Source organism: Salvelinus alpinus, chromosome 21 (assembly GCF_045679555.1).
Source record: "Salvelinus alpinus chromosome 21, SLU_Salpinus.1, whole genome shotgun sequence".
Classification (NCBI taxonomy): domain Eukaryota; kingdom Metazoa; phylum Chordata; class Actinopteri; order Salmoniformes; family Salmonidae; genus Salvelinus; species Salvelinus alpinus.
In genome coordinates this window covers 14112275-14126018 of record NC_092106.1, presented here as the reverse complement: position 1 = coordinate 14126018, position 13744 = coordinate 14112275, and the positions used below count along the sequence as shown (strand labels likewise).

The 13744-nt window shown below is 39.5% G+C and overlaps 2 protein-coding genes across 5 annotated transcripts in view; one reads left to right on the top strand and one right to left on the bottom strand.

The window, feature by feature from the left end:
• LOC139548559 (E3 ubiquitin-protein ligase TRIP12-like) overlaps window positions 1-10845 on the bottom strand; it is a 47045-nt gene extending 36200 nt beyond the window's left edge. For 2 of the 4 annotated variants that reach the window (XM_071358284.1, XM_071358288.1), the window contains exon 1: window positions 10729-10845. The gene's annotated coding sequence lies outside the window, so the exon portion shown is untranslated. Of the gene's footprint in view, window positions 1-7733; window positions 7853-10377; window positions 10616-10728 lie in introns of those variants that run through there. The other 2 variants (XM_071358287.1, XM_071358285.1) reach the window with 2 other exon arrangements.
• Window positions 10846-11213: 368 nt separating this feature from the next.
• On the top strand, window positions 11214-13023 carry LOC139548557 (F-box only protein 36-like). Its single transcript, XM_071358283.1, is given in 6 exon segments — window positions 11214-11306; window positions 11652-11760; window positions 11906-12078; window positions 12646-12677; window positions 12679-12699; window positions 12701-13023. Coding segments are annotated over 6 exon segments (528 nt in total). The 3' UTR covers window positions 12801-13023.
• Window positions 13024-13744: the final 721 nt, after the last annotated feature.

Below are 13744 nucleotides of genomic sequence, written 5' to 3'. Positions count from 1 at the left end.
CGTGTCAAATAAGCTTGTTGACCAATCAGGACCTGAATATGACTGCACATTACATAATTTAACACATTTTGTACATAGTTATTACACTATCACTCGTATTTCATGTCACAACGATTCATCGATACGTATGCTATAATGCCGGTAAAGTTCTCGCACACCTACAGTTCTGGTTAGAGGTCGACCGATTAATCGGAATGGCCGATTAATGAGGGCCGATTTCAAGTTTTCATAACAATCGGAAATCAGTATTTTTTTACACCTTTATTTAACTAGGCAAGTCAGTTAAGAACACATTCTTATTTTCAATGACGGCCTAGGAATGTTGGGTTAACTGCCTTGTTCAGGGGCAGAACGACAGATTTTTTACCTTGTCAGCTCGAGGATTCAATCTTGCAACCTTACGGTTAACTTGTCCAACGCTCTAACCACCTGCCTTACATTGCACTCCACGAGGAGCCTGCCTGTTACGCGAATGCAGTAAGAAGCCATGGTATGTTGCTAGCTAGCATTAGCCTTATCTTAAAAAAAACAATCATAATCGCTAGTTAACTACACATGGTTGATATTACTAGTTTATCTAGCGTGACCTGCGTTGCATATAAACGATGCGGTGAGCATTCGCGAAAAAGGACTGTTGTTGCTCCAACATGTACCTAACCATAAACATCAATGCCTTTCTTAAAATCAATGCACAAGTTTATATTTTTAAACCTGCATATTTAGTTAATATTGCCTGCTAACATGAATTTCTTTGTGTCACGTCTCTTGCAACAGAGTCAGGGTATATGCAGCAGGTTGGGCCGCCTAGCTCGTTGCGAACTGTGTGAAGAATATTTCTTCCTAACAAAGACAGCAAACTTCGCCAAACGGGGGATGATTTAACAAAAGCGCATTTGCGAAAAAAGCACAATCGTTGCACGTCTTTCAATATCAAAAACATCAATGCCTTTCTTAAAATCAATACACAGAAGTATATATTTTTAAACCTGCATAATTAGCTAAAAGAAATCCAGGATAGAAGGCAATATTAACCAGGTGAAATTGTGTCACTTCTCGTGCGTCCATTGCACGCAGAGTCAGGGTATATGCAACAGTTTGGGCCGCCTGGCTCGCTGCGAACTAATTTGCCAGAATTTTACGTAATTATAACATTGAAGGTTGTGCAATGTAACAGGAATATTTAGACTTATGGATGCCACCCGTTAGATAAAATACGGAACGGTTCCGTATTTCACTGAAAGAATAAAAGTTTTGTTTTCGAGATGATAGTTTCCGGATTCGACCATATTAATGACCCACGGCTCGTATTTCTGTGTGTTATTATAATTAAGTCTATGATTTGATATTTGATAGAGCAGTCTGACTGAGCGATGGTAGGCACCAGCAGGCTCGTAAGCATTCATTCAAACAGCAATTTTGTGCGTTTTGCCAGCAGCTCTTCGCAATGCCTCAAGCATTGCGCTGTTTATGACTTCAAGCCTATCAACTCCCGAGATTAGGCTGGTGTAACCGATGTGAACTGGCTAGCTAGTTAGCGGGGTGTGCGCTAATAGCGTTTCAAACGTCACTCGCTCTGAGACTTGGAGTAGTTGTTCCCCTTGCTCTGCATGGCTAACGCTGCTTCGAGGGTGGCTGTTGTCAATGTGTTCCTGGTTCGAGCCCAGGTAGGAGCGAGGAGAGGGACGGAAGCTATACTGTTACACTGGCAATACTAAAGTACCTTTAAGTACATCCAATAGTCAAAGGTAAATGAAATACAAATCGTATAGAGAAATAGTCCTAAAATTCCTATAATAACTACAACCTTAAACTTCTTACCTGGGAATATTGAAGACTCATGTTGAAAGGAACCACCAGCTTTCATATGTTCTCATGTTCTAAGCAAGGAACTTAAATGTTAGCTTTTTTACATGGCACATATTGCACTTTTACTTTCTTCTCCAACACTGTGTTTTTGCATTACTTAAACCAAAATGAAACATGTTTCATTATTTATTTGAGGCTAAATGCATTTTATTCATGTATTATATTAAGTTAAAGTGTTCATTCAATATTGTTGTAATTGTCATAATATTTTTTTATTTTATTTTTATTTGCCAATTAAATCGGTAACGGCTGTTTTTTGGTCCTCCAATAATCGATATCGGCGTTGAAAAATCATAATCGGTCAACCTCTAGTACTGGTCACAAAAAAAACCTGTCTAGCTCATGAATGCAATCAACGTTCTTCCCCAAAAACATAGCAAAACGACAATCTGTTTCAGTAGCTAGATAGCTAGCTATAAAAAAAAAAAAAAAAAATATTAATGGTGGCCGGACACATCTGTGAAGCTAGCCACAATAAGGATTAGCCACAATAGTGGACTTTGCGGTTAGCCTTCAAAATAAAAGTATGCCATAATTCCACTATTTGTATTCATTTACATCATTGTCAATGACATTGACATAGTGGCAAATTCCACTACTGTGCCTAATCCTTATTGTGGCTAGCTTCACAACACAACCGGCTCGAGCCTCACTAGCCACTTGAATATAGCTGGCTGCTTATAACGTTAGCTATGGGAAACAGGGTTAAGTAGCTGGCTAGCTATTTTCATGAACTAAAGTTCAATTTCAATAGGCGAACAAGTGGCTACCTAGCTAATACTTACGCACAAGGATTCCTAAATCACTGCTAAGAATAATGAAAATGACTGCAGTTTCTACAGGTCATTGTTTTCAGGCTGGTTGTATTGGTTGTGGTCGAACAAATAGCTTATTACAAGCGCGGTATTGTAAACACATAGTTCGTGGCCAGTGTGCGCTTGTTTGCAGACTTCTGTTGTACAGCTTTGACAGTACTACTGATAGTAGTGGTGGCGCTTGGCTTTCACGTGCAAATTCAGAACACACAACAGTCAATAATATAACTGTTATTTGACATGTATCTTTTTTGACACGCAAAGACCCAAACCGCATTCCACAGTATGGAGTGAAGCTAATAGCAGTGACTATTACTGTGTAACTCCGGTAGAGCAACATGTGTACTGGTGCTCGACCAGTCGGCGAAAGCCATCACCCTCCAAGAGAGAACGGTTGATTGTCAAGGGCAATGAATTGCATTATCTTGGCGCTAATGGATTTCGCCTGAGCTGTCTCACTGAAAATGTCTTACTCTTTTTAACTTCTCTGGGATAGGGGGCAGCATTTTCACTTTGGATGAATAGCGTGCCCAGAGTAAACTGCCTCCTACTCTGTCCCAGATGCTAATATATGCATATTATTATTACTACTATTGGATAGAAAACACTCTGAAGTTTCTAAAACGGTTTGAATGATGTCTGTGAGTATAACAGAACTCATATGGCAGGCAAAAACCTGAGAAAAAATCCAAACAGGAAGTGAGAATTCTGAGGCTGGTCGATTTTCAACTCATCGCCTATTGAAATCCTAGTGGGTTATGGATCTGTTTGCACTTCCTACGGCTTCCACTAGATGTGAACAGTCTGTAGGACGTTGAATGAAGCTTCTGTGAAGTTGAGCCGGATGGGAGGTGTTTTAGTCAGTGGTCTGGCAGAGAGCCAGGTCCTGGTCACACGCATTCCACATGATATCGACTTGCGTTCCATTACTTCTATAGACAAAGGAATTCTCTGGTTGGAACGTTATTGAATATTTATGATAACATAAAATATTGATTCTATACTTATCCTAAAGATTGATTCTATACTTAGTTTGACAGGTTTATTCGACCTGTAATATAACTTTGAAGTTTGTCCGAAGTTCGCCTGGACCTGCACGAGCGTTTGGATATGTGTACTAAACGTGCTAACAAAAGTAGCTACTTGGACATAAATAATGGACATTATTGAACAAGACAACAATTTATTGTGGAACTAGGATTCCTGGGAGTGCATTCTGATGAAGATCAAAGGTAAGGGAATTTTTATAACGTAATTTCGTATATCTGTTGACTCCAACATGGCGGAGAAATGTTGTTTCTATCTGAGCGCCGTCTCAGATTATTGCATGGTTTGCTTTTTCCGTAAAGTTTTTTTGAAATCTGACACAGCGGTTGCATTAAGAACAAGTGTATCTTTAAAAATACATGTTTTACATAGAATTAATCAAAGTTTATGATGAGTATTTATGTTATTTGATGTGGCTCTCTGCAATTTCTCCGGATATTTTGGAGGCATTTCTGAACATGGCGCCAATGTAAACTGAGATTCTTGGATATAAATATGCACATTATCGAACAAAACATACATGTATTGTGTAACATGATGTCCTATGAGTGTCATCTGATGAAGATCAAAGGTTAGTGATTCATTTGACCTCTATTTGTGCTTTTTGTGACTCCTCTCTTTGGCTGGAAAAATGGCTGTGTGTTTTTTGGACTTGGCGGTGATCTAACATAATCATATGTTGTGTTTTCGCTGTAAAGCATTTTTATTTTTTAATCGGACATGGGTAGATTAACAAGATGTTAATCTTTCATTTGCTGTATTGGACTTGTTAATGTGCGAAAGTTACATATTTCAAAAAAATATTTTTTAATTTCCCGCGCTGCCTTTTCAGCGGAATGTTGTCGAGGGGTTCGGCTAGCGGAACGTGTGTCCTAGAAAGTTTAACGAGAATTTTATCTTTAAAATGGTGTAAAACACTTCTATGTTTGAGGAATTTTAATTATGGGATTTCTGTTGTTTTGAATTTGGCGCCCTGCAGTTTCACTGGCTGTTGACGATGTGGGACGCTCACGCCCCCAGAGAGGTTAACGACTGCTCGAATTTTTGACTGCTCAATCCACACAGCAGACATTGTGGGCTAGGTTAGGAATGCTGTGTTGCACGTGGCGTTATTATGCCACGTACCTACGTTACATAGGTATGCACTGCAGCTTAGACATTGGTTTTTAACATCGGCGTTAAACTATGTTGGCATTTTTAGCTAATATCGGCCTATTCCGATATATCGTGCATCCCTAGTTATTTTAGATTATGACACCTAGCTATATAGTTAGCCAACTATAGCTACTGAAACAGATGTCGTTTTGCTACGTTTTTGGGGAAGAACAGTTTGCATCCAGCTAGCTAGCCTTTTAATTTTTATGACCAGCACTGTAGGTATGCGAGACAACCAGCATCATAGCATACGTATCGATGAATCGTTGTGACATAGGAAATATGAGTGATAGTGTAATAAAAAAATATAAAAAATTGCGTATGTGTTAAATTGGGACGTGCAGTCATTCAAGTCCTGATTGGTCAACCAGCTTATTTGACACATCAAAAAGTGTATATTTGACACGCAAAGACCCAAACGGCGTTACATAGAAATCCTGGGTGAGAATGAAACGACTGTACAACTAAACAGCACAGCAAGTATGTGAAAGAAATAGGTTGATTATTTTTCTGGTAATGGGGATATACGTAAATACCAACAAAATAACTTGTGTGTGTGTGTAACCTTTATTTAACTAGGCAAGTCAGTTAAGAACAAATTGTTATTTACAATGACGGCCTAACCCGGACCATTTGTGCGCCGCCCTATTGGACTCCCAATCACAGCCAGATGTGATACCGCCTGGATCCGAACCAGGGACTGTAGTGACGCCTCTTGCATTGAGATGCAGTGCCTTAGACCGCTGCATCCATTGGTGTGTTTCAACTATGCAACTGTACTAGAATGCTTAAAAGGCCCCTAAAATTTTAAATAAAAATCGGTATTGTTTCTTTTGCCAAGGAAAATATCGGAATCGGCCAAAAATGTCACATCGGTGTATCACTAATCTTGATAGCATGTCGTGTTTTGACGTGTTAACTTATTAGCATAGACATGAAATATGTCTAAAATGTACTCTCACTTTGAGACTAAATATAGTTCACATGTCAATAATCTTTTACCCCAAAGTTGTGCATGAATCGGTTGTTGCTAAACAACCCACGGGTCTATATATCCAAGCTATATTGATGGAGAATGGTGATATCGTACAGGCCACGAATACAAATCATGAGTAGGATAATTGACAGTTCACTCCAACCTTGATATTGAGATACCAATGGCGTGCTGTTCTGTAGCTCAAGACTTGATTCAACCCTGAATTGAATTGCTAAATTTAAAAAGCAAATGCCCAATTTTACAAGATAAGCACTGCAGTTTGAAATTAAGCAAATCTAGATATTTACATTTGTCTTCCAACGGAGTGGAGGTGAGAATGCCAGGGAGGCTGAAAGTAACAACTTAGCGAGGGTTCCAATTTTATTTAACCTTTATTCTGATTCACGCAACGATTCACACAACGTATCCTCAGATCCTCAAAAAGTTCTACAGCTGCACCACCGAGAGCATCCTGACTGGTTGCATCACTACCTGGTATACAACTGCTCGGCATCCGACTGCAAGGCACTACAGAGGGTAGTGTGTACGGCCCAGTACATCACCGGGACCAAGCTTCCTGCCATCCAGGACCTCTATACCAGGCAGTGTCAGAGGAAGGCCCTAAAAATTGTGAGACTCCAGCCACCCTAGTCATAGACCGTTCTTTCTGCTAACGCACGGCAAGCGGAACCATAGCGCTAAGTCTAGGTCGAAGAGGCTTCTAAACAGCTTCTACCTCCAAGCCATAAGACTCCTGAACAGCTAAACAAATGGCAACCCATACTATTTGCATCCCCCCCCCGCTATTCTGTTTATTATCTATACATAGTCACTTCACCCCTAACTACATGTACATATTACCTCGACTAACCGGTGCCCCCGCACATTGTACCAGCACCCCCGGTATAAAGCCTCTAGTTATTTTACTGCTGCTCTTTAATTATTTGTTATATTCATTTGTAATTTTTTTACAAAATGTTCTTAAAAACGGCATCATTTGGATTAGGGCTTGTAAGCAGGCATTTCACTGTAATGTCTACACCTGTTGTATTCGGCGCATCTGACAAATACAATTTGACAGGCCTACTGCCACCAAAACGTATTACAGAGGAACTTAACAGCCGTGAGTAAAAGTCCTAACTGGAAGGAAAGGGAGAATCACATGGAAAAAAGGGGGTCAACTTCAAGCAAGAATCAGATACTAGTCACTCTTAAATTATGGCTGACATTCATTAATGCACTTCCAAATTTTGGTCATATTGTATTATCACGCAAAAATAAAATATAATTTGATTCTGCAACAGGCAACTTTGAGATTCCATAATACACTGAACAAAAATATAAAAACTTGTTTTTCACAAGCTGAAATATGAGATCCCAGAAATGTTCCATATGCACAAAAAGCTTACTTCTCTCAAATGTTGTGCACCAATTTGTTTACATCCCCGTTAGTGAGCATTTCTCCTTTACCAAGATAATCCATCTACCTGACAGGTGTGGCATATCAAGAAGCTGATTAACAGCATGATCATTACACAGGTGCAAATTGTACTGGGACAACAAAAATGTACACTAAAATGTGCAGTTATATCACAAGACAATGCCACAAATATCTCAAATTTTGAATAAATTGGCTTATTGACTGCAGGAATGTCCACCAGAGCAGTTTTCATCCCTCCATCGTAAACAGCCTCCAACGTCGTTTTAGAGAATTTGGTAGTAAGTCCAACTGGCCTCAACCACATACCACGTGTAACAACACCAGCCCAGGACCTCCACACTCGTCTTCTTAACCTATGGGATCGTCTGAGACCAGCCACTCGGACAAGTGATGAAACTGTGCTTTTGAACAACCAAAGAAATTCTGCACAAACCTTCTCAGGGAAACTCATCTGTGTGCTCGTCGTCCTCACCGGGGTCTTGACCTGACAGCAGTTTGGCGTTGTAACCGACTTCCATGGGCAAATGCTCACCTTCGATGGCCACTGGCACGCTGGAGAAGTGTGCTCATGGATTAATATTGGTTTCAACTGTACCGGGCAGATGGCAGACAGTGGTGTTGTGTGGGCAACAGGTTTGCTGATGTCAACATTGTGAACAGAGTTCCCCAGAGAGGCGGTGGGGTTATGGTATGGGCAGGTATAAGCTACGAACATTTTATTGATGGCAATTTTAATGCACAGAGATACCGTGACGAGATCCGGAGGCCCATAACCGTGCCCTTCATCTGCCGCCATCACCCCATGTTTCAGCATAATGCACAGCCCCATGTCGCAAGGATCTGTACACAATTCCTGGAAGATGGAAATGTCCCAGTTCTTCAATGGCCTGCATACTCACCCGACATGGCACCCATTGGGCATGTTTGGGATACTCTGGAATGACATGTACGACAGCGTATTCCAGGTCCTGCCAATATATCCAACAACTTCGCACAGCCAATGAAGAAGAGTGGGACAACATTCCACTGCATGAGGCAAATGTTGGTCCCACCAGATACTGACTGGTTTTCTGATTCACGCAACTACCCTTTATTTTAATTTTTAAATTAGGGAACCAATATGTTTTCAGCACTGATTTCCATGACTGATCAAAACTTGTTCTCTCATGCATCTCATCACTATGCAGCAGACAGACATATGGTGAGAAATATTTTGGAACATCAAATCACAATACATATCGAATGACAATACATATAGTATCAGCAGCTAAGTATCATGATAATATCATAGAGGTCTGTGGCAATTACCAGCCCTAGAGTCAACACAGTAAGTTGGCAGGTAGACAAAAAAGCTGATTTGTAAACAACATTTCTGCTTCCATTAATTAGCTATGCATTTCTTTAAGCAAAGTATCACCAATGATTCACTAAAGTTCCTACGCAAATCTCCAATGAAATATGGCACAATGACAAATTAATATTTCAGGCCTTGCATTCTAAGTTTTAAAAAAAACACAGTAATCGCAGTAAAGGTAAAATCACAGTAGAGCCTTCACCATGTAACGTTCCAGTAGCTCACCTATAATAAACACGCGAGTTTAAGTAAATGCTCATGTTAAGAGTCGAGAGGACTCAATTCGTGAGTTGATTATGATGCACGTCTTTAAAAAATTGAAATCTGATAAACTAGCTACATGTTCTTCACGCCCGATGTATGCCGTCACTCATGTTAAGACCCAATGAACTGCGATATTGATCATAAAATAAGAGAACAATTGGCAAGCTCGCAAGGCCATCTTTGCCAGGCCTTCTGACTCCATCCTAGTCTTTATTTATTCGTCCCAACTGACAATTGGTGTTTTACCATGTTCCACTGTAGTCATATACAATAGACAGTTCATTACTTCGATTAATATAATAGCTGTCATTATAACTAGCTTTTATTAGCCTACACTAATTTATTTCAAGTTATTTTTACAAAGAGGCCTTCATGCTGACGTAGTTAGCACCAGCTAGGTGGTTAGCAAACCCAGTCCCGTAATTTCAATTTGACAGTAAAGTTAGCTACCAATAGACAAAGAGCCTAGTATGGCACCTTCCAGATTGTAAAGCGATAACGTATGACTTAGCTAAGATGTCTGGTTATTAATGTAAAAATACATTTAAGTCCGCAAATAACATGTTAGCTAGCTATGTATTAATGTAAGATGAGCTATGTGACATGAAAATGCGTAGTTGGTGGACTGTTGTCCTAAACATTCAGCTAACGTTAAAGACAACCGCACAAAAACATGTAGATAAAAAAAAAAAAACTTTTGCGCTGGCAAATCTAAATAACAATTGTCTGATCTTTCCATCAAATTGCAACATCGGCCAGACTAATATTAACTTAGTTGTACTAGCTAGCAAGCATGCTAACTAGCTTTCTTGTTAGGACAGGCTAGCTACGTTAATTTTAGTTGTTCAAATGGGATGTCAGACAAACTCCATCCAACGATATTCACACGGCATTAACGTTAATCTGGTAATTTAGTTTCTGTATTTATCTGACGTTAGCTATGTAACTAGATTATGTTAGCTAGCTAACGGTAGTTCGCTGGCTAGTTTTGATAATTATTGTATCGCCTCAGTAATTTACCAGCTGTCGACGTGTAAGAAACGCAAGATTTAAAAGTAACGTTAGCTATGTAGCTAGCTAAACAAGCGTTTACTTGATTAGTTATGGCTAGCCAAATGGGAAGCTAAAGTTTCTTGCCCCTAGTTAGCAATGTTAAATTCGTTACCTTCTTACTTTCTATCCTGACGTTATAAATTATTACTGTAGCTAGCTAACGTTAGCTCTATTAAATGGGGAATGCCATATTCAATAACACGATAACTTAACTTTTACACACAAGTTGCAAGAGGTGGTAGCCAGCTAACGTTAGCAGCTTTTTAATATTATGTTAGATACTAACGTTACATGTTGACCTTAACCCGAACAATATCGGGTTAGGTAAGTTAGTGTTAACCGGCTAACAAATGTCGCTAACTCCGATCATTACTAACGTCGTTAGCTAGATAGCGAGGTAACTTACCTAGCTGGTAGCCAACCAACTAGCTAAAATGTTTGTTTCGCCGACTGGCTAACCGTATGCTATTTCCAATTCAAGAGTTATTGTTTGGTTAGCGAGCTTATTTTGCTGCGCTAGCTACCTATGTTGATGGAAAAGCAATTGCAACACGAAATGGCCTCTGAACCTTCTTTGCTGCTTGCATCACACAGAAAAAGCAGGAACAGGATTCGAGAGATGACAATTGGAAACCATATTTTTTCGCGAGACGGATTCTCCATTCCTCACAATTATTTCAGTCTTATATTATCAATGAGCCCCCCCTCAAACTACTGAATAAGACGCCACTGAACGTTAAATATATCATGTTATTACCTATTTGTTCCAGTGTTGTAGTTGTAACAGACAGTGCTCCACTCTCTCAGCCTTCACATCAGCTGAGGGACCTGCAACTGCAATATACCTCCGCTCTAAAGTGTCCCATTCTTCCGCTCGGAACTACTTTCAATTTAGATGATAAAGTCGACAATGAAACAAACCTGCGCCAAATAAATACATGTATTCAATAACAATTTACTGAATGTATTTACTATTGTCTACAGTTGTGTTCAGAAAATGTAAAATTATATTTCACAGTAGGATAGCTGCGAAATATTAATCCGCTGGGTCGTGACCCCCTAATCCAACTGTTTTCTCGAAAATATACATGACATTGTGGGTTGATCATTATTTTATTTATATACTTAAATTATCAATCACTCAATCTATACAGTTGCGAACAGAATTCGCTTTCATTGTCACACAAAATATTTCGCTGTTGTTTTCTCTCTGTTGTCATGGAAACTCTTTAGCGTCTAAAAATGGCGTCTTTACTTGTCAAGAAAGTGTTTGAAATAAATGGCCAGGGTCCTCCTACAAAATATTTTTTTCAGCTTACTGTCACTAAAACTGAGGTAAATTATTATATTTTATCACCCATTTGATATGTATCTTGGGATTGCTGAGAGTTAAAAACAGATAAAGTCAACTTTATCTGCACAATGCTGGACTGTACCTGTGGAGAAAGGCTACACATCAAGACAGCAGCCATGGTACACAACACTGTATTTGGTAGTGTTGCTCTCCATTGACATGATTGTACTTTTAAATGCTACATATCAACCTTATGTATCTGACATTTCTTTCTGCAAGTAACTTCTGTTTCAACATGCTTTGAACATAGATTAACTACAAGGCTCTGATGATTGGAGAGAACTGAGTTGTATAACGGGCCTATGTATTTTTGAATTTCTCTTTAGGTGATATGGAGATCGTGGAAGATTTCTTTGCGGATTGAATTCAAGGGTGCTGCACCTGGAGAAAATAAGATGACCCACGATGACCATTTGCATGATGCCCGCATGCAGCGTAAGGTTTCCATTACAAGTCTCTGCCATGAAATACTTTAAGCCTACATCAGCTACTGTATTTGTTTTTGTGTAGATACACGTGGTTCTGTTGGTGTCTTGAAAAGTGCACTGCCCTGAGTATGTATGTACTACTCCTTCTCTAGAACAGGTAGGTGGGGTGTTTGGCCAGCAGATTTTACAGTACACCCAAGCACTGTGCCATGGGAACTTTGATTACCTGAAGTGCCTGCCCAATGACTTACTGCTCCAAATCCTGGCCTTCTTGGAACTGAAGGACATTGCACTGCTGGCACAGACCACAAAGAGGTTCCACAAGGTGAGCCTGGGCTTTACAAACCCAAAGGACCGGTTTCTCAGATGAAAATGAAATCTACTCCTGGACTAAAAAGATTAATATAAAGAGAATTTTTACCCTTTATTTAACTAGGCAAGTCAGTTAAGAACAAATTCTTATTTTCAATAATGGCCTAGGAACAGTGGCAGAACAACTGATTTTTACCTTGTCAGCTCAGGATTTGATCTTGCAACCTTTCGGTTACAAGTTCAACACTCTAACCACTAGGCTACCTGCTGCCCATTGACATTGCTTGCTTTTAAATCCAGGACTAGTCTTAATGTGTCCAGGAAACCAGTCCATATTGTGTACCCAAATAATTTACAAAAGCACATGTTACTTTCATATGCACATTATTTCATGAAGGGCCCTGAGTTTTTACTGACCATGTGAACAGACAAGGAAAACCTCAGGGCTCTAGTTAGGCTTTAACATGGCCAGGAAAATATGATCTGGGTTTAGTTAGTGAGCTAGTGTTTGTCTGCCTGTCTGTCTGTCTGTCCGTGTGTGTGTGTGTGTTGTATTTCAATACGGAATGGGATATCCCAGCTCTGCTACTCTCCAGAGTTCTGGGAACAGACTGAGGGGTCGCTGTGATAAACTCTGACATGGAGGCCCTAGCCAACGCCACGGGCTGGAGGAAGATATTCTTTGCCTTCTTCAACACCAAAGAGAACCAGCAGTATGTACATGGAGGTAGCTAGACACTTAAACAAGACAGTGTTACTCATCTCATAATAAAGATTTGAGGAAATGTAATTTTCTCTGCCATTAGCACAAGGAGTTATGTATTTGAATGGTGTGTTGTGTCTCTGTGTTTAAAATGCACTATTGCTTGATTTATGTTATGTGAATGTGTATGTCAGAGCTTGTTTATTCTCTCTGCAAAAATAAAAAGTGCCAAATGCTGTAGGCTTCCTTCGAACAAATAACATTCAATTATTTAGTCTTGGTTTTTGTTATTGCATTTGAGTTCTAATCCAGTATGTTATATGCACTGTTTACAAGTAAAGCCATACTATTATCTGAATGAATGCATGTTGCAATGGAATTGTTGAGGTGTTTATTAAATGAGTTTATTTGACCAACATAAATTGTATCAGTGTGCTACTCTCTTGGTGTGACTGTGGGTCGTGTTCTTCAGTTGAAATGAGATACTTGGTAAAGTGTCCGATCTTTATCACACTCAATAACAGTAAGAACCCCACTTTATGTTTACATACCCTACAGTACTCATCTCATATGTATATACCGTACTCTATACCATCTACTGCATCTGCCATGCCGTTCTGTACCACCACTCATCCATATATCTTTATGTACATATTCTTTATCCCTTACACTTGTGTGTGTGTGTAAGGTAGTAGTGTGGAATTGTTAGGTTAGATTACTGTTGGTTATTACTGCATTGTCGGAACTAGAAGCACAAGCATTTCGCTACACTCGCATTAACATCTGCTAACCATGTGTATGTGACTAATAAAATTTGATTTGATTTGATTTGGTATGGTGTTGTAAATTGTATTAAAATGCCTGTTATAATAAAGAGTAGGCCTAAAAACAGATTCAGCTACACAGCTACTTATAATGAGTTCATGGGTCAGACGTAATGCTGGAGATGTTTCCTGTTTGATGACCGATTTAGCGT